General features: G+C 48.8%; 1 protein-coding gene across 1 annotated transcript; it reads right to left on the reverse strand.

Annotated features, from left to right (window-relative positions):
* Window positions 1-10,363: 10,363 nt before the first annotated feature.
* On the reverse strand, window positions 10,364-11,146 carry LOC147976512 (uncharacterized). The gene has a single exon (XM_087520887.1). It carries the CDS (start codon window positions 11,144-11,146, stop codon window positions 10,364-10,366), a length of 783 nt encoding a protein of 260 aa, XP_087377013.1.
* Between the last annotated feature and the right edge of the window lie 10,668 nt (window positions 11,147-21,814).

Genomic DNA, 21,814 nt, shown 5'->3' on the forward strand with positions numbered 1-21,814 from the left:
GTATAAGACCTCCGACGATTTTCTTAGCCTCCAAACTAAGGGAGAAAAGCTCAATCGTTGAGCTTGTGCTCAAGATTGTCTGAGTACAACAATCATTTGAATCGAGTGGGAGTTGATCTTCCAGATGAGATAGTGATGTTTCTCCGAACTCATTACCACCAAGCTGCTAGAGCTTCGTGATGAACTATAATATATCAGGGACATATATGATGATCCTTGAGATATTCGTGATGTTTGACACCACAAAAGTAGAAATCAAGAAGGAGCATCAATTGTTGATGGTTGGTGAAAACACTAGTTTCAAGAAGGGCAAGAAGGGATACTTCATGAAATGGCAAATCAGCTGCTGCTCTAGTGAAGAAACCCAAGGTTGAACCCAAACCCGAGACTAAGTGCTTCTGTAATAAGTGGAACAGCCACTGGAGCAGAATTACCCTAGATACTTGGTAGATGAGAAGGCTGGCAAGGTCGATAGAAGTATATTGGATATACATTGTGTTAATGTGTACTTTACTAGTACTCCTAGTAGCACCATGGTATTAGATACCGGTTCGGTTGCTAAATGTTAGTAAACTCAAAATAAAAGGCTGCGGAGTAAACAGAGACTAGCTAAAGGTGAGCTGGCAATATGTGTTGGAAGTTTTTCCAAGCTTGATGTGATCAAGCATCGCACGCTCCCTCTACCATCGAGTTTGGTGTTTGCGTTGAGCATAGACATGATTGGATTATGTCTATCGCAATACGGTTATTCATTTAAGGAGAATAATGGTTACTCTGTTTATTTGAATAATACCTTCAATGGTCTTGCACCTAAAATGAATGGTTTATTGAATCTCGATCATAGTGATACACATGTTCATGCCAAAAGATATAAGATAGTAATGATAGTACCACCTACTTGTGGCACTGCCACGTAAGTCATATCGGTATAAAACGCATGAAGAAGCTCCATGTTGATGGATCTTTGGGCTCACTCGTTTTTGAAAAGTTTGAGACATGCGAACCATGTCTATTGGTGTATATGCATGAAGAAACTCCATGCAAATGGACCATTTGGACTCACTTGATTTTGAATCACTTGAGACATGCAAATCATACCACATGGGCAAGATGACTGAAAGCCTCGTTTTCAGTAAAATGGAACAAGAAAGCAACTTGTTGGAAGTAATACATCTTGATGTGTGCAGTCCAATGAGTGCTGAGGCATGTAGTGGATATCGTTATGTTCTTACTTCACAGATGATTTGAGTAGATACTGAGTATATTTACTTGATGAAACATAAGTCTGAATTATTGAAAGGTTCAAGTAATTTCAGAGTGAAGTTGAACATCGTCGTGACAAGAGGATAAAATGTCTATGATATGATCATAGAGATGAATATCTGAATTACGAGTTTGGCATAGAATTAAGACATTGTGGAAATTGTTTCACAACTAATACAGCCTGGAACACCATAGTGTGATGGTGTGTTCGAACATCATAACTGCACCCTGTTGGATATGATGCATACCATGATGTCTCTTATCGAATTACCACGATAGTTTATGGGTTAGGCATTAGAGACAACCACATTCACTTTAAATAGGGCACCACGTAATTCCGATGAGATGACACCGTATGAACTATGGTTTAAAGAAACCTAAGATGTCATTTCTTAAAATTTTGGGGCTGCAACGCTTATGTGAAAAAGTTTCAGGCTGATAAGCTCGAACCCAAAGCGGATAAATGCATCTTCATAGGACACCCAAAACAGTTGGGTATACCTCCTGTCTCAGATCCGAAAGCAATAAGGGATTGTTTCTAGAATCGGGTCCTTTCTCGAGAAAAAGTTTCTCTCGAAAGAATTGAGTGGGAGGATGGTGGAGACTTGATGAGGTTATTGAACCGTCTCTTCAACTAGTGTGTGGCAGGGCACAGGAAGTTGTTCCTGTGGCACCTACACCAATTGAAGTGGAAGCTTATGATAGTGATCATGAAACTTCAGATCAAGTCACTACCAAACCTCGTGGGATGACAAGGATGCATACTACTTCAGAGTGGTACATAATCCTGTCTTGAAAATCATGTTGCTAGACAACAATGAACCTACGAGCTATGGAGAAGCGATGATGCGCCCGGATTCCGATAAATGGCTCGAGGCCATAAAATCCGAGAGAGGGTCCATGTATGAAAACAAAGTGTAGACTTTGGCAGAACGGCTCGATGGTCGTAAGGCTGTTGAGTATAGATGGATTTTAAAAGGAAGATGGACAATGATGGTAAATGTCACCATTAAGAAAGCTCAACTTGTCGTTAAGATGTTTCCCGACAAGTTCAAGGAGTTGACTACGATGAGACTTTCTCACTCGTAGCGATGCTAAGAGTCTGTTGGAATTATATTAGCAGTCACTGCATTATTTATGAAATCTTGCAGATAGGATGTCAAAAACCATTGTTTCCTCACGATTTTCTTGAGGAAAGGTTGTATGTGATACAACCAGAAGGTTTTAACAATCCTGAAAGATGCTAACAAGTATGCAAAGCTCTAGCAATCCTTCTAAGGACTGGAGTAAGCATCTCGGAGTTGGAATGTAAGCTTTGATGATGATCAAGATTTTGGGTTTATACAAAGTTTATGAGAAACTTGTATTTCCAAAGAAGTGAGTGGGAGCACTATAGAATTTCCGATGAGTATATGTTGTTAACATATTGTTGATCGGAAATGATGTAGAATTTCTGGAAAGCATGCAGAGTTATTTGAAAGGTGTTTTTCAATGGAAAACCTGTATTAGGCTACTTGAGTATTGAGCATTAAGATCTATAAGGATAGATCAAAACGCTTAATAGTACTTTCAAATGAATACATACCGTGACAAGATTTTGAAGGATATCAAAATGGATCGGCAAAGAAGGAGTTCTTGGCTGTGTTATAAGGTGTGAACATTGAGTAAGACTCGAAACCTGACTGCGGCAGAATAGAGAGAAAGGACGAAGGTCGTCCCCTATGCTTTAGACGTAGGCTCTACAGTATGCTACGCTTTGTACCGCACCTGAAGTGTGCCTTGCCATGAGTCAGTCAAGGGGTACAAGAGTGATCCAAGAATGGATCACAGGACAACGGTCAAAGTTATCCTTAGTAACTAGTGGACTAAGGAATTTTCTTGATTATGGAGGTGGTAAAAGAGTTCGTCGTAAAAGGTTACACCGATGCAAACTTTGACACTATTCCAGATTATTCTGAGTAGTAAACTGGATTCGTATAGTAGAACAGTTATTTGGAATAGTTCCAAATATAGCATAGTAGCTGCATCTAGAAGATGACATAGAGATTTGCAAAGTACATACGGATCTGAATGTTGCAGACCCGTTGACTAAAACCTCTCTCACAAGCATAACATGATCGAACCCAGAATTCTTTGGGTGTTAGTCACATGGGATGCGACCTTGAGTGTTAATCACATAGCGATGTGAACTGGATTATTGACTCTAGTGCAAGTGGGAGACTGTTGGAAATATGCCCTAGAGGCAATAATAAATTGGTTATTATTATATTTCCTTGTTCATGATAATCGTTTATTATCCATGCTAGAATTGTATTGATAGGAAACTCAGATACATGTGTGGATACATAGACAACACCATGTCCCTAGTAAGCCTCTAGTTGACTAGCTCGTTGATCAATAGATGGTTACGGTTTCCTGACCATGGACATTGGATGTCATTGATAACGGGATCACATCATTAGGAGAATGATGTGATGGACAAGACCCAATCCTAAGCCTAGCACAAGATCATGTAGTTCGTATGCTAAAGCTTTTCTAATGTCAAGTATCATTTCTTTAGACCATGAGATTGTGCAACTCCCGGATACCGTAGGAGTGCTTTGGGTGTGCCAAACGTCACAACATAACTGGGTGGCTATAAAGGTACATTACAGGTATCTCCGAAAGTGTCTGTTGGGTTGGCACGAATCGAGACTGGGATTTGTCACTCTGTGTAAACGGAGAGGTATCTCTGGGCCCACTCGGTAGAACATCATCATAATGTGCACAATGTGATCAAGGAGTTGATCACGGGATGATGTGTTACGGAACGAGTAAAGAGACTTGCCGGTAACGAGATTGAACAAGGTATCGGGATACCGACGATCGAATCTCGGGCAAGTACAATGCCGCTAGACAAAGGGAATTGTATACGGGATTGATCGAATCCTCGACATCATGGTTCATCCGATGAGATCATCGTGGAGCATATGGGAGCCAGCATGGGTATCCAGATCCCGCTATTGGTTATTGGCCGGAGAGTCATCTCGGTCATGTCTGCATGTCTCCCGAACCCGTAGGGTCTACACACTTAAGGTTCGATGACGCTAGGGTTATAAGGTAAAGATATACGTGGTTACCGAATGTTGTTCTGAGTCCCGGATGAGATCCCGGACGTCACGAGGAGTTCCGGAATGGTCCGGAGGTAAAGATTTATATATGGGAAGTCCTGTTTTGATCACCGGAAAAGTTTCGGGTTTTATCGGTAACGTACCGGGACCACCGGGAGGGTCCCGAGGGGTCCACCAAGTGGGGCCACCAGCCCCGGAGGGCTGCATGGGCCAAGTGTGGGAGGTGACCAGCCCCAGGTGGGCTGGTGCGCCCCCCACAAGGGCTCAAGGCGCCTAAGGGGAGGAGGGGGGCAAACCCTAAGGGCAGATGGGCCTTAGGGCCCATACCTGGTGCGCCTCCCTCTCCCCCTCCCTCTATATATATTTGAGGTTTGGGCTGCCCAAGACACACGAGTTCCTCTCCTTCTTGGCGCAGCCCTACCCCTCTCCCTCCTCGTCTCTTGCGGTGCTTGGCGAAGCCCTGCTGGAGTACCACGCTCCTCCACCACCACCACGCCATTGTGCTGCTGCTGGATGGAGTCTTCCTCAACCTCTCCCTCTCTCCTTGCTGGATCAAGGCATGGGAGACGTCACCGGGCTGTACGTGTCTTGAACGCGGAGGTGCCGTCCGTTCGGCACTAGGATCATCGGTGATTTGGATCACGACGAGTACGAATCCATCAACCCCGTTCACTTGAACGCTTCCGCTTAGCGATCTACAAGGGTATGTAGATGCACTCTCCTTCCCTCGTTGCTAGACTTCTCTATAGATTGATCTTGGTGATGCGTAGAAAATTTTGAATTTCTGCTACGTTCCCCAACAGATACGTCTCCAACGTATCCATAATTTTTGATTGCTCCATGCTATATTATCTACTGTTTTGGACTATATTGGGCTTTATTTTCCACTTTTATATTATTTTTGGGACTAACCTATTAACCGGAGGCCCAACCCAGAATTGTTGCCTTTTTTTGCCTATTTCAGTGTTTCGAAGAAACGGAATATCAAACGAAGTCCAAACAGAATAAAATCTTCGGGAACGTGATTTTCTCACCGAACGTGATCCAGGAGACTTGGACCCTGCTCCAAGGAACAAAAGAGGCGGTCACGAGGGTGGGGGGCGCCCCCTAGGGCGCGCCCCTGCCTCGTGGGCCCCTCGTTGCTCCTCCGGCGTACTTCTTCCTCCTATATATACACACGTACCCCCAAACGATCAGAACAGGAGCCAAAAACCTAATTCCACTGCCGCAACTTTCTGTATCCACGAGATCCCATCTTGGGGCCTGTTCCGGAGCTCCGCGGGAAGAGAGCCGTCATCACGGAGGGCTTCTACATCACCATAGCCCCTCCGATGAAGTGTGAGTAGTTTACCTCAGACCTTCGGGTCCATAGTTAGTAGCTAGATGGCTTCTTCTCTCTCTTTGAATCTCAATACAAAGTTCTCCCCCTCTCTCATGGAGATCTATTCGATGTAATCTTCTTTTTGCGGTGTGTTTGTTGAGACCGATGAATTGTGGGTTTATGATCAAGTCTATCTATGAATAATATTTGAATCTTCTCTGAATTCTATTATACATGATTGGTTATCTTTGCAAGTATCTTCGAATTATCCGTTTGGTTTGGCCAACTAGATTGGTAGTTATTGCCATGGGAGAAGTGCTTAGCTTTGGGTTCGATCTTGCGGTGTCCTTACCTAGTGACAGAAGGGGCAGCAAGGCACGTATTGCATCGTTGCCATCGAGGATAACAAGATGGGGTTTATTTCATATTGCATGAATTTATCTCTCTACATCATGTCATCTTGCTTAAGGCGTTACTCTGTTTTTAACTTAATACTCTAGATGCATGCTGGATAGCGGTCGATGAGTGGAATAATAGTAGTAGATGAAGAATCTTTTCGGTCTACTTGTCACGGACGTGATGCCTATATACATGATCATGCCTAGATATTCTCATAATTATGCTCAATTCTATCAATTGCTCAACAGTAATTTGTTCACCCACCGTAGAATACTTATGCTCTTGAGAGAAGCCACTAGTGAAACCTATGGCCCCCGGGTCTATTCTCATCATATCAATCTCCATCACTTTAATATTGTTTTGCTATTTATTTTGCCTTTACTTTTTACTTTGCATCCTTATATCAAAAATACCAAAAATATTCTATCTATCAGATCTCACTCTCGTAAGTGACCGTGAAGGGCTTGACAACCCCTAATCGCGTTGATTGCGAGTAGCTATCGTTTTGTGCAGGTACGAGGGACTTGAGCATGGCCTCCTACTGGATTGATACCTTGGTTCTCAAAAATTGAGGGAAATACTTACGCTACTCTGCTGCATCATCCCTTCCTCTTCGGGGAAAACCAATGCAAGCTCAAGACGTAGCACTATCACAAAACATATTCTTAACACGATCCACATGTATGCAAAGTTGACACTCTTCCAAAATAGTGGGATTAACATTAACTAAAGTCATGACCTCTCCAAACCCACTTTCAGAATCGTCACAATAAGATTCAACACCCTCCAAAATAGTGGGATCATTACTTCCTAAGGTTGACACTCTTCAAAACCCACTTTCATCAATATAATCATTATAAATAGTAGGCATGCTATCATCAAAATAAATTTGCTCATCAAAACCTGGGGGACAAAAAATATCATCTTCATCAAACATAGCATCCCCAAGCTTGTGGATTTGCATATCATTAGCATCATGGATATTCAAAGAATTCATACTAACAACATTGCAATCATGCTCATCATCCAAAGATTTAGTGCCAAACATTTTAATACATTCTTCTTCTAACACTTTGGCACAATTATCGGAATCCTTATTTTCGTGAAAGACATTAAAAAGATGAAGCATATGAGGCAACCTTAATTCCATTTTTTGTAGTTTTATTTTATAGACTAAACTAGTGATAAAACAAGAAACTAAAAGATTTTATTGCAAGATCTAAAGCTATACCTTCAAGCGCTAACCTCCTCGGCAACGGCGCTAGAAAAGAGCTTGGTGTCTACTACACAACCTTCTTCTTGTGGACGTTGTTGGGCCTCCAAGTGCAGAGGTTTGTAGGACAGTAGCAAATTTCCCTCAAGTGGATGACCTAAGGTTTATCAATCCGTGGGAGGCATAGGGTGAAGATGGTCTCTCTCAAGCAACCCTGCAACCAAATAACAAAGAGTCTCTTGTGTCCCCAACACACCCAATACAATGGTAAATTGTATAGGTGCACTAGTTCGGCGAAGAGATGGTGAAACAAGTGCAATATGGATGGTAGATAATGGTTTTTGTAATCTGAAAATATAAAAACAGCAAGGTAACTAATGATAAAAGTGAGCACAAACAGTATTGCAATGTGTGGAAACAAGGCCTAGGGTTCATACTTTCACCAGTGCAAGTTCTCTCAACAATAATAACATAATTGGATCATATAACAATCCCTCAACATGCAACAACTAGTCACTCCAAAGTCACTAATAGTGGAGAACAAACGAAGAGATTATGGTAGGGTACGAAACCACCTCAAAGCTATCCTTTCTGATCAATCTATCATAGAGTTCGTACTAGAGTAACACCTTAAGACACAAATCAACCAAAACCCTAATGTCACCTAGATGCTCCAATGTCACCTCAATTATCCGTGGGTATGATTATACAATATGCGTCACACAATCTCAGATTCATCTATTCAACCAACACAAAGAACTTCAAAGAGTGCCCCAAAGTTTCTACCTGAGAGTCAAGACAAAAACGTGTGCCAACCCCTATGCATAAGTTCATGAGGTCACGGAACTCACAAGTTGATCACCAAAACATACATCAAGTGGATCACGTGATATCCCATTGTCACCACAGATAAGCACATGCAAGACATACATCAAGTGTTCTCAAACCCTTAAAGACTCAATCCGATAATATAACTTCAAAGGGAAAACTCAATTCATCACAAGAGAGTAGAGGGGGAGAAACATCATAAGATCCAAATATAATAGCAAAGCTCGCGATACATCAAGATCATGCCGACTCAAGAACACAAGAGAGAGAGAGATCAAACACATAGCTACTGGTACATACCCTCAGCCCCGAGGGTGAACTACTCCCTCCTCGTCATGGAGAGTGCCGGGATGATGAAGATGGCCACCGGAGAGGGATTCCCCCCTCCGGCAGGGTGCCGGAATGGGTCTAGATTGGTTTTTGGTGGCTACGGAGGCTTCTGGCGGCGGAACTCCTGATCTAGGTTATTTTCTGCAGGTTTCCGTATTTATAGGAATTTTTGGCGTAGGTCTCACGTCAAGAAGGTGCCTGAGTCATCAACGAGGTAGGCCCGTGCGCCTGCAAGGGGGCGCGCCCTACCCTCGTGGACGGCTCGGGACTCTTCTGGCCCAACTCTTTTACTCCCGGGTCTTCTTTTGGTCCATAAAAAATCATCAAAAATTGGCACGTCAATTGGACTCCGTTTGGTATTCCTTTTCTGCAAAACTCAAAAACAAGGAAAAAACGGAAATTGGCACTGGGCTCTAGGTTAATAGGTTAATCCCAAAAATCATATAAAATAGCATATAAATGCATATAAAACATCCAAGGTTGATAATATAATAGCATGGAACAATAAAAAAATCATAGATACGTTGGAGAAGTATCATCCCCGCGCCGATCCCGAGGGATCCTGCCGCGCTGGCGTCGCAGGCTGCAGCAGATCCTCCTCGTGTTCAGCGCCGGCTTCGTCTTCTTCTTCCACATGCAATATACCTTCATTTGGCACCGGATTTTGATCATTTTCAACTCCATTTTATTCTGCATTTTCACCATGTACCTGCGCATAAATAGATGCAACACCAGAACTGGTTGAACAATCATAATGGTCAGTACAATTGTCGCCCCCTTGATCAAAGGACCAGAGATTAGGAGGAAGAAGAAGAATTTCTTGTTTTAGACGGGCTCCGGCGTTTGGATGAAGAGACTCAAAAGGGAAGACAGACTCGTCAAACACGACATCTCGTGATATATATATATATACCCTGCCAGAAGTGACATATAAACACTTGACTCCTTTGTGGAGAGGACTATACCCTAGAAAAATACATCTTTTGGAACGAAAAGCAAGCTTGCATGTATTGTATGGTCGTAGGTTGGGCCAACATGCACAACCAAACACTCGAAGAGATTTATAATCTGGAGTGGTGGCAAAGAGACGTGTGATAGGTGTTTCAAAATTGATGACTTTGCTAGGCAGCAAGTTCATGAGATATGTAGCAGTGAGGAATGCTTCATCCCAAAATTTTAGTGGCATAGATGCATTGTCAAGTAGGCAAGACCTACTTCCAACATGACGATGCTTTCTCTCTGCAGAACCATTCTGTTGGTGTGCATGTGGGCATGCAACATGATGAGAGATGCCAAGTTGCTGGAAAAAGGAATTCAACTTCCTGCATTCACCCCCCATTCAGTTTACATAGCAATAATCTTAGTGTTCAGTTTTCTCTCAACAAGATTTTTAAAATTGGAGAAGACTTGAAACACTTCAGACCTTTTCTTAAGAAGATAGATCCAAGTAAACTTGCTAAAATCATCAATAAAGCTTACATAATATGAGTATCTACCAACTGAAGTGGGAGCTGGTCCCCATACATCTGAGAGTACAAGTTGTAGGGGTGCAGTGGAGATGCTAGTAGATACAAGATATGGTAGCTGATGACTTTTAGCTTGTTGACACGGATCACAAATAGACTCAATACTAACTTCATGGGAGTGAGGAAGTTTATTGTCACTAAGAACACGTTTAACTATAATTGATGAAGGATGGCCTACTCTCCTATGCCACTTGGATGGTGATGGCTTGATTGCCACAAAGGCTTGCTTATTCGATGATGATGATGAAGAGGATATGAGTGGGTAAAGTCCTCCCACACATCTGCCCCTAAGAAGTATTCTCATCATGGCAAAGTCCTTGACAAGAAAGAAATAAGGATAAAATTCAATGAGGACATGGTTATCACGAGTAAATCAATGAACAGATAGAAGACTTTTTAAAGTTTCAGGAACATGAAGAATTTTGTTTAGATGTAGATTTTTATTAGGGGTTCTAAGAATTGAATGACCAATATGATAAACTTGCATACTAGAACCACTCGCGGTGTGTACTTGATCATGTCCGTGGTACTTATCCCTGATAGTCAGCTTGTCCAGCTCTACGGTGATGTGGTGCGTGGCGCCGGTGTCCGCATACCAGTTCGTGTCAACACTGTAGGAGTCGGTGATCATGTTGGCAGCCTTATCATCGTGCTCATCTTCATCATACATGTGCCAGCAGTCACGGGCACCCCCTGGATGGTGCATGAGACAGATCTGACACTCCGGATAGTCGCGAGCCTGCTGCTGCCGTTGCTGCTGTGGGCGGCCGTGACCGCCGCCGCCGCCATTGGCGCCAGATGGACTTGGGGAGGAGCTCCTGCCTCGGCCACGGCCTCTACTGTACCCGCACCTGTGCCCCCTGCTGTAGCCGCGCCTGCGTCCTCTGTACGCCATGTTCGCTGAAGAGTTGAAGCCAGCATCGACGCCGTCGCCTAGCATCTCCACCCGCTGATCGAACGCCATGATCTGGGCGAAGAGGTCGTCAACGCTGATTGTCATCTTGACTGCGCCGATGGCCGCCACGACAGCATCATAGTCCCTGTCAAGACCAGCAAGTACGTAGTCGACCAAATTTGGATCAAAGACAGGGCGACCCACTGTGGCGAGTTCATTCGCCAAGTTCTTCATCTTGGCGATGTAGGAGGTGCCCAACATTGACCCTTCTTGGTGTTGGTGATGGCAATCCGCAGGTTTGTGATGCGAGATTGGGACTGTGAGGCAAAAATAGTGGTGATAGTAGTCTAAAGATCGAAATTTATCTCCTTACTCGTGACTTGGGCGAGAATCTCTTTTGACAGAGAATTCGGGAGATGACTTAGGACCTGTTGGTCCTTCGAGATCCATTGTGCATATAGAGGGTTTGGCACCTCTGCCATGGATTTGTCCGCCTGCTGCTCCTGCACTGTCTTCGGTGGCGCAGCGTCGGATCCATCCAGGAGGCCGGTGACTTGCGCTCCTCGTAGTCCCAACATGACCTGGGTCCTCCATAGGATGTAGTTGGTTCTGGTGAGTTTCTCAGCTGGTGGAGCACCAAGGTTGATGACGATGGTGGCCGAGGAGGACATGGTGATGTGGTGATGCTGATCTGGTAATGGTGGTGGCGATCGATGGTGGTGGTGATCGAGGGAGAAGCTTTCTTGCTAGATAGATGGGAAGAGCTTGGCTCTGTATACCATGTCAGGAAGCGTTTCTACTCCCTCGTAAGGGAGCCGCGTTGGAGTTTATATTGATCGAGGCTCAAGGCCAGACTTGGCGTACAAGTTGAAACCTACCGATCCCTTGGATTCAGTAGTTTAGATATGCTACGGGATAATAGAGAGAGAGGGGGGGTTAGTTGAGATTACAACATGTATTCTACACAAACTCTAACAATTTCTTCCCATTGCCAATGACTATGCCAGGGTGGTTGGTTTGTTGCTGCTTGCGGGGTCTATCTCTGCTATGTCTCTGTTTGACAGCTTGTGCACCATGGTTCTGGGTAGGGATGGCAATGGGTCGGGTTTGGGGCGGGTGGAGCTGGTCCAAATCCAACCCATGACCCATCTTCCTACCCTCTTCCCATCCACCAAATTATCCATGGGCAAAACCTGTGCCCATGTCCAAACCCACTGGATACCCACATACCCATGGAGCTCCATGGGCATAGAAAAGTTAGCATGAAGCCTTCCCAAAGAGCAAATTAACTCATCATCATTCACTCACAAATGACAACATAAGCTACATGCATAAGTAGGCAACCAGTAATATGATGAGTCCTTAAGTGTGACATACCAGAGGTTGATTCTGCAGCATATAGCTCATGGAACAAGTTGCATATTTCCTGCCATTTCCCATTGATTCGCTCTTTCTACTATCACTGGCATATGGCCCCACATGTCATACGGGTATCCATTGGATATCCATGGAGCACAAACTATAACCATGCCCAACCCGGCTGTTCGTGGGTATCCATATCCATGGACCCATGGGCAAAAATGTGCTCCATACCCATGCCCAACCGGGTCGGGTATCCATGGGTATCCAGATTTGTGGAGAAAATTGCCATCCCTGGTTTTGGGAACCATTCTGCCGGCCGGCGGTAAGACACCCATTGAGCCTGGAAGGGTAGTGGCCCTTTGTGGAAGCAGAGACAGACCATGTTTGGCCCCTGTTTCGTCCTCCAGATGCGGTTAGTGACACAATGCAAGCGCTATGTGCTTCCTTCTCGTGTACATGTTGGTCTGCCGGTGATGGCGTTATGGTGGATGTTAGCATCGGTACTTCAAGCTCTTGCCTAGGGTTGTCACTGCCTTAGAGTTTGTTCCACAATGTACCTTGTATCCTTTATTTCCGTTTTGCTTTATACTTTCCATGTATTGTCCTACTCTTATAATCCTGGCCGGTTGATGGATTTGTCAAGTCAAAGCCGGGTAAGGTTAGACCCTTTTCTCGGGCTCGGCTTCGACGTTTTCTCTAAAAACAAGGGCATGAATTCTGACACTCTTTTTTTGTGAGTGAATGTGTTCTTGCACTCAATATATGTAGAAGTTAGTTGTCTAGTTATTTGCAAATAAAATGGCTGAAAAAGCATTAAAACATGGGGCAAATAATACATGCAAGAGGTTAGAGACAAAGTTTATGCTACAAGTAAATAAAATAAATCTGCTACATCATCCAAGCATCCATTATAGTTTATAAAAGTAAAATCAATGGGAGGAAATGAATCGAATTATGAAGCCAGGTGCATAAGCACCTAGACTCCCACTTGAGTAGCAGAAAAGGAAACATCATCTTATAATCCACTCCCTCCTTCCCATAATATACGAGCATTTTAACACTACACTAGTGTCAAAAACACTCTTATATTATGGGACAGAGGGAGTATCTATGTAGATGACTACTCCCTATAACGAATGTGTTTATTTGGATTAAGCCATGTTGCCTGAACTTTGGGACCTTGATGGGTAGATGGCGGCGCTTCTTCTTTGAGTTTGTGTTCCGAGCTTCGATCGTCCCTTAGTTGTCCATCTGGATGTAGTCGACGGAGCTCTGGCGTAGACTCATGAGGTCTTTTTGAGGCCATGAGTGTCGGAGTAATGGGCCACGGGTAGGCAAACCCGGGTCCCAGAACCTTTCAAGGCATCAGGACGGCTGCGCCCCTCAAGACGTCAAGATAAAGCGCCGCTTTCTGGTGGCCGGCTGGCAGAACGACCGACTACTAGAAGACGACCATGCTCAGGAAGGCGGCTCCGAGACGGGCCGACTCCTGGCATGCGGCTCCAAGACGAGCCAACTCCTGGCAGGCGGCCTCCAGAGAGGCCGGCTCCCAGCAGTCGGCCCATAGTACCCTCGAAGTCTGCACCACCATTAAGAAGACAGGACAGGGCGAGGCAACAGTGTAGCCCATCACCCCCGTATCTAGGGCCGGGTGTGGCCACAGTGCTCCGTACAGGCGGAGATCTCCGCCCGGCGCGGCACTGTTGCCCCTCCACCCATGACGCCACTCCTGTCAGGCGAAGCATTGCTCCCACGACCGCTTGTTGGTATGACCCAAAGGTGGCGGGCCCTACCAGCCAGCGTGAGCCCGGAAGACAGCGGGAGCCTCACCAGTCGGACCATGGGAAGCCAGCTTCTAGCAGGCAGCCCGCTCCTTCCGCAAGGCCTGTGCACCATTAATCAGATAAGACACAGAATGGCTACAGTGATCTCCCACCAGGCGGCGGGACTGTAGCCACGCTCCCCTAACCAAGCACGCATCATTAGCAACACGACTACAGTAATCCGCAGCCGGCAAGATCCGCGAGTGGTGGAGGCGGCTTGTCGGCTCCATACCAGACCAACCGGTGGGGCCCCAGCAGCCGGCAAAGAAGCCGGCGGCTAGAGAGACTGATGGCTGGGCCCTACGCCCAGTCGGATTACCATTGGCCCCCTGGGGTTAGACCTATATAAACCTCCTAGGGCACCCATGCAAAGGGTTGGGATCTGTTAGGACTAGACTCACAGGGAGAGGAGAGCAAGCCCTGCCTCCTTCTACCTCTAGCATACAGCTCGAGGAGCACATTGTACACGCTTGTGCCTTAGTGATCATGCGGAGACCCTGCAGAGTAGGACTAGAGGTGTTATCTCCTAGGAGAGCCCCGAACCTGGGTAAAGTACGCCGGCGTTCATGTCTACGCCTTATCCCGTTTCCAGGCACCGACGACGTTCTACTTGCTCCCACCATGATAAGACATCCTTTGGCATATGTCGCACCCAACCCCCAACATTTGGCGCCCACCTTGGGGCAAGGTGCACCGTCTCCCGGAGACCTGTTCTGGACGGGAACCCTGTTCCTTCCTGGCGAGCGCAACCAGCCCGGCATGCCAGACGGCGTCTGTGCCAATGCGCTGCACGGCGCGGAGATTGCATGCGCGGCGAGCTGCCTCGCCGATCTTGTTGGTGAGATTCGCCTCTCCGACGAGCCTGCATCTGATGCAGGCACCGATGGCCCCAAGAGCCGCCTCGTGAGCCTCCTTGATCAGCTCCACGTCGCCAGTGAGCCTGCTGCCGACTTGGAGTCGGTCGGCTCCACCGACCTGATGTTGGTCGACTTCGACACAGCGTCACTTGACGCATTCCCCTCCAACGTGGTGGTCTACGACGAGCCGCCCCCTCACGCGAAAAGAGATGGTAGCACCGTTACGGAGGTTCTCGTCATCAGCCACGGCGAGCACTCTAGCGGAGGTGGCAAAGATCCGCTGCAGACGGCGATGCAAGACCTGGCCGCACCCATCCCAGAAGACGCCGACACTGAGATGCTGGAAGCACGCCGCGTTCAGCTTGTCGAGAGTGCCAACCGGTTGGCCAGCATGAGACGCCTTTCGGAGGCCTACCAGCGGGAGATGGACCATGCTGTCGGCGGCACACCGGCTCCTAGTTGGCCTAGCCGCATTGTCCTGGTCCGGCAGCATGGCGCGACCGTCTCCAGCATGTTCGGGACGGATCGTCCCGTCTATGCCACGCCTGCAGAAACATACGAGCTGCCCAGGCGGCGGCAGACAAGCTAGACAAGCTCGAGGGCGACGAGCGTCGCCACATGACGGAGCGAGTTCAGCAGCTCCTCGACGTGGCTGCTAAGCAGCAGGATGCCGGGTGCCACATTGAAGCGCCCATTCGGCGAAACGACGACCCGCCCCCTCGCCGGGACCAAGGCGCAACATCCTGGACACCGATTGGTGGCGTCCACGATAGACGAGACACGGAGCCGGACCCACGTCACCATCGAGCGTGACCAAGGCGGCCGCCTGAGAGCAGGGCGGCGGCGAGACGGCTGTCCGCCTCCTCCTCCCGGGAGGGAGAGGCGTATTTCCCTGCCGCCTATCGATCACCCATCACTCGGCGACCACCTTGGCCGCCGAGAAGGAATCGGAGAAAACGACGCTCGCCATCAGATCGATCGTCTCAATCGATCCCCGGCGCTAGAAGAAGAGGATGAGCTGGGTCCGCCTTGTTTTGGCCCCCGCATCCGAGATGAGCCCTTCCCCAAAGGGTTCACTCTCCCAAGAGACACACCCAAGTACATCCGCTCCGTGAAGCCGGAGGACTGGCTGGTTGACTACTCCACAGCCGTCAGCATCGCAAACGGCAACAAGCGCGTTTCCATGAAGTATGTTCCCCTCATGCTCCAGGGCATGGCCCGGACATGGCTGAATAGCCTGAAGCCCCGCAGCGTCAACAACTAGGTTGATTTCACTGAAGCATTCGTCCGCAACTTTACCAGCACCAACAAGCGGCCTCCCAAGCCTCGCCAGCTCTCCTTGTGCGTCCAAGGCCCCAACGAGTCGACTCACGACTACCTCACACGCTGGGCCGAGCTGCGCAACTCTTGCGAGGGCATGCACGAGGTGCAGACAATTGAGTACTTCACTGCAGGGTGCCGAGAGGGCACCCTCCTCAAGCACAAGCTCCTCTGTGACGAGCCGGTGACCCTCGATGAACTGCTAATCATAGCAGACAAGTATGCCACGGCCGACTCCTCTATGAAGGCGGAGATTCAAGTTAATGTGTCGGGCAAAGTGGCCCCCAAGCCCCTCGGACCCCGGCTGGTGAGGCGAGTCGGCGACAACAACCGAACGACAACAAGCGCAAGGCCATGCAGCCGACTCCTTCCAGCCGGCAGGTGGCGGCAGTCGAAGATCGGCAGCCAGAAGGGCAGCCTCCTCCCAAACGCCAGAAGGGCGGCAAGCCCAACTGGCTACCCGCCTTCTCGTACGAGCAGACTCTCGATGCGCCCTGCAAGTTCCACAGCGGTGCGAAGCCGTCCAATCACACCACTCGGAAGTGCCATTGGCTCACCAGAAATGCCAAGGGTGACGGACTCCAGCCCGCTCCGCCTGCCGGCCCGCCGCCCCCTCCTCCGCAGCAGCTGGCGGCTCGACCGGTCGGAGCCATACAAGATGATTATCCTGAAGAACATGGAGCTTATGTCGTGTTCACCAGTATGGCCAACAACAGGTGCAGCAGACGGCAGCAGCAACAAGAAGTAAACGCAGTAGCATCAGAGACCCCGGAATTCATGCATTTGTCTGAGAAGCCCATCAGCTGGAGCAGAGACAACCACCCGGAGGTGATGCCCAGTCCCGGCTCTTATGCTCTGGTATTGGATGCCACGTTTGCCATGGAGAGGCGGGCTTCTTGTTTCTCCCGAGTTCTGATAGATGGAGGCAGCAGCATCAACATTCTGTATAAAGATACCATGGAGAAGTTGGGAATCAAGCAGAGACACCTTCAGCCCAGCCGGACTGTTTTCCATGGCATAGTTCCTGGCCTTTCCTGCTCACCAATCGGCAAGACTCAGATAGATGTCCTCTTCGGAGACAAAAATCATTTCCGCCGAGAGCCCGTCTGGTTTGACGTGGTGGACCTTGAGAGCCCTTATCACGCATTGCTTGGCCGACCTGCACTGGCCAAGTTCATGGCGGTCTCCCACTATGCTTACTTGAAGATGAAGATGCCGAGCTCCAAGGGAATCCTGACCATAGCACGGGACTACAAGAAGTCGTCCGCCTGCGCAGCAGAGAGCAGCCGGTTGGCCGAGTCCCTCGTGATCGCGGCTGAGAAGCGGCTCCACGACCGGGTTGTGGCAATGGCCAGTAAGCAGCCGGATATGTCGCCCAACCCCAAGGAGTCGGAAGCTAAAGGCTCGTTCAAACCGGCAAAGGAAACAAAGAAGATACCCTTGGACCCAGAGCACTCGGAGAGGCACGCTTTCATAGGTGCAAACCTTGATAGCAAATATGAAGGCGAGCTTGTCGATTCCTTCGTGAGAATCGGGACATCTTTGCATGGTCTCCCAAGGACATGCCGGGTGTTCCGATGGAATTCGCCGAGCACAAGCTACACGTCCGATCCGATATCAAACCAGTCAAGCAGCCCTTGCATCGCCTGTCAGAGGAGAAGAGAATAGTTGTTGGAGAGGAGATAGCCCGACTTCTAGCAGCCGGCTTTATCATGGAAGTATTCTTTCCAGAGTGGCTAGCCAACCCAGTCCTAGTGCTGAAGAAGAACAAGCAGTGGCGTATGTGTATTGATTATACCAGCCTCAACAAAGCATGCCCCAAAGATCCATTTGCTTTGCCAAGAATCGACCAAGTGATTGACTCCACAGCCGGATGCGAGCTGTTGAGCTTTCTGGATGCATACTCAGGGTATCACCAGATCAAGCTGAACCCGGCCGATAGGCTGAAGACCGCTTTCATCACACCATTCGGAGCCTTCTGTTACCTGACCATGAAGTTCGGCTTGAGAAATGCCGGTGCCACGTTTCAGTGTTGCATGCAGAAGTGTCTCCTCAAGCAACTCGGCAGAAACACCCACGTCTGTGTGGATGATGTGGTGGTGAAGACGGAAAAATGGGGAACGCTACTAGAAGACCTCAAGGAGACCTTTGAGAACTTGCACCGATTTCAGATCAAGCTTAACCCAGAGAAATGCGTCTTTGGAGTACCAGCCGGCCAGCTTCTTGGTTTTCTGGTCTCAGAACACGGCATAGAGTGCAACCCTGTGAAGATCAAGGCCATCGAGAGGATGGAAGTGCCCACCCGACTGCTGGACGTGCAAAAATTTACCGGCTGCTTGGCATCCATCAGCCGTTCCATCAGTCGGCTGGGCGAGAAGGCTCTTCCCCTGTACCAGCTCATGAAGAAGTCCACCTTTTTCAAGTGGAATGACAAGGCGGATGAAGCTTTTCTTCAACTCAAAAAGATGTTGACCACTCCGCCTGTCCTGACGGCCCCGACTCCCAAGGAGCCTATGCTCCTCTACATCGCCGCCACCAGCCGGGTGGTCACCACAGTCATAGTGGTAGAACGCAAGGAGGAAGGCAGAGCTCTACCAGTCCAGAGGCCGGTGTATTACCTGAGTGAAGTACCATCCACCTCCAAGCAGAACTACCCCCACTACCAGAAGATGTGATATGGCGTGCACTTTGCCGCAAAAAACTGAAGCCATAATTCCAAGAGCACCCTATCATTGTGGTCTGCACAACCCCACTTGCCGAGATCATTGGAAGCCGAGATGTCTCTGGCCGAGTGGCCAAATGGGCCATAGACCTGGCCCCCTACACCATCTACTACCAACCTCGCACTGCCATCAAGTCACAAGCGCTGGCTGACTTCCTCGTCGACTGGGCCGAGACCCAGTACCTGCCGCCACCACCAGACTCCACTCATTGGCGAGTGCACTTTGATGGTTCCAAGGTGTGCACCGGTTTGGGAGCCAGCGTCGTCCTCACCTCTCCCAAAGGCGACAAGCTCAGATATGTGTTGCAAATTCACTTTGCCGCCTGCAACAACGTTGCTGAATACGAAGCACTCATCCATGGGCTCCGGCTTGCCAAGGAACTCGGCATTCGCCGGATCCTGTGTTATGGTGATTCTGACTTGGTAGTCTAGCAGTCGTCAGGCAATTGGGACGCCAAGGATGCAAACATGGCAAGCTACCATTTCCTCGTCCAGCAACTCAGTGGATACTTCGAGGGGTGCGAGTTCCTCCATGTACCAAGAAATGACAATGAGTAGGCTGACGCCTTGGCGCGTATCGGCTCCACCCGGCAAGCAATACCAACCGGCGTCGCCCTGCAACGCCTCCTCAAGCCATTTGTCAAGCCATCGCCAAAGTCAGATTCCATCTTTGTGTTGGCTCCTCCCGAAGTAGTCGGATTCGGCTTGAGGACCCCAGCAGCCGGCATGGGGAATTCGGCGGATGACCCGGGGACTGCAGCAGCCGCACCCGACCCAGGGACTTCAGACCCCAATCCGGGGACTGCTGCAGTTGGCCCGGGGACTTCATCAACTCAGCAAGTGGCAGCCGACTCCAACCCGCTGCCTCCTGATTCCATCCCGCCGCCTCCCGGCCCAACCGCCCTTGTGCAAGTAGCAATCCTAGCAGTCGAGGAAGTAACAGCACCTTCATGGGCCCAACCCATCCTCAACTTTTTGGTGAACAAAGAGGCGCCGACTGATGAGATCTCGGCCCGGCAAGTGCAACGCCGGGCGGCAGCATACACTATAGTCAACAGAGAGCTTGTGAGGCGCAGTGTCACTAGCGTTCATCAACGCTACGTGGAGCCAGAGCAAGGCCAAGCAATCCTCAAAGATATCCACCAAGGCGAGTGTGGTTACCACGCGGCTTCAAGAGCACTCGTGGCCAAAGCTTTCTGCCACGGTTTTTTTGGCCGACTGCTCTAGAAGACGCCAAGGACTTGGTCCAGAAATGAAAAGGGTGCCAGAAGTTTTGTTCAAAGCCACATCAGCCGGCTTCTGCACTCAAGACTATTCCCATTGCTTGGCCCTTTGCCGTCTGGGGCCTGGACATGATTGGACCATTCAAGACGGCATGCGGCGGCATGACCCATCTGCTTGTCGCAGTGGACAAGTTCACGAAGTGGATAGAAGCAAAGCCAATTAAGAAGTTGAATGGTCCGACTGCTATGACTTTCATCTCCGACATCACCATCCGGTATGGCATACCGCACAACATCATCACCGACAATGGCACAAACTTTGCCAAAGGCGCCTTGGCCCGTTTTTGCGCGACACAGGGCATCCGATTGGACCTGGCATCCGTTGCTCACCCGCAGTCAAACGGCCAGGTGGAGCGAGCAAACAGCCTCATTTTATCCGGCATCAAGCCCCGACTGGTCGAACCTCTAGAGCGGTCGGCCGGCTATTGGCTCGATGAGCTGCCGGCCGTCCTATGGAGCCTGCGTACAACTCCGAACAAGTCAACCGGCTTCACGCCCTTCTTCCTCGTCTACGGTGCCGAAGCCGTCATCGCGACGGACATACAATTCGACTCCCCTTGAGTCACCATGTACATCGAAGAGGAGGCAAAAGAAGCATGACAAGACGGCGTTGGTCTGCTAGAAGAGGGCCGACTGCTGGCACTCAGCCGGTCTACCATCTACCAGCAGAGCCTGCGCTGATACTACAACCGAAAGGTCAAGCCAAGATCCTTCCAAGAAGGAGACCTTGTGCTCTGGCTGATCCAGCGAACTGCCGGCCAGCACAAGCTCTCAGCACCTTGGGAAGGCCCCTTCATCATCAGCAAGGTGTACGACTCCTACTACCTCATCGACGCTCAGAAGCCTCGAGCACGTAAAAGAGATGACTCTGGCAAGGAGACAGAACGACCATGGAATGCAAACCTCCTTCAAAGGTTTTACAGTTGATACAGTATGTACCATGGCAACTTTTGTATTAAGTATGAAGACTCTGGGTCCCCCAAGGAGAGCTCAGGGACTGCCCTCTTTTATCCATATGATAAGCACTACGCCTCTCAGTTGTGTTATTTGATTAATCCGTCTGGCACCGGGTTCGACCAGTCGACCCGGGGACTTGCCGCCTTGTGCTATGAAATGCTTCCTGCAGCCGGACAAGTAATGTGTTGGCACCTAAGCTTTCTCCTGCCAGAAGCCGCAGCTCGCAGAGCGACAGTTTGGTTGGCAGGAGTAAAGGCAGAAAAGATGGCTGCATGTAAAATGGCTAAGGATCCAAAGCATAAACATAGTCCAAGCCGGCCTCCTGCCTCGCCGACTGGCTGTTAAGTAGCCAGACGGCCGGTTTCTACTTCACTTGCTAGAAAACTCTAGTCGGCTAAGTACTTGCCTTCCCAAAAGTGGCTAAGTACTTGACCCAGCCACAATCCGTGAAACGATTGTTCGGATGGCAAGACGGCAACTCAGGGAAGGCGGCAAAGGAAAAAAAAGCCAGAGAGTAGGAAGCAAGGAAAGATAGAACTTAGCAAAAATATTTACACATCAAAAGGCCCTTGGCCGACATCCAACATGAGTTTTAAATACACCCC

The sequence above is a fragment of the Triticum urartu genome, chromosome 4A, assembly GCF_056163025.1.
Source record: "Triticum urartu cultivar PI428250 chromosome 4A, HENAU_Tu73, whole genome shotgun sequence".
Taxonomy (NCBI): Eukaryota; Viridiplantae; Streptophyta; class Magnoliopsida; order Poales; family Poaceae; genus Triticum; species Triticum urartu.

Bases quoted from the DNA above. Each gene is read 5' to 3' on its own strand.
- LOC147976512 (XM_087520887.1), bottom strand. From the start codon at position 11,146: ATGTTGGGCACCTCCTACATCGCCAAGATGAAGAACTTGGCGAATGAA.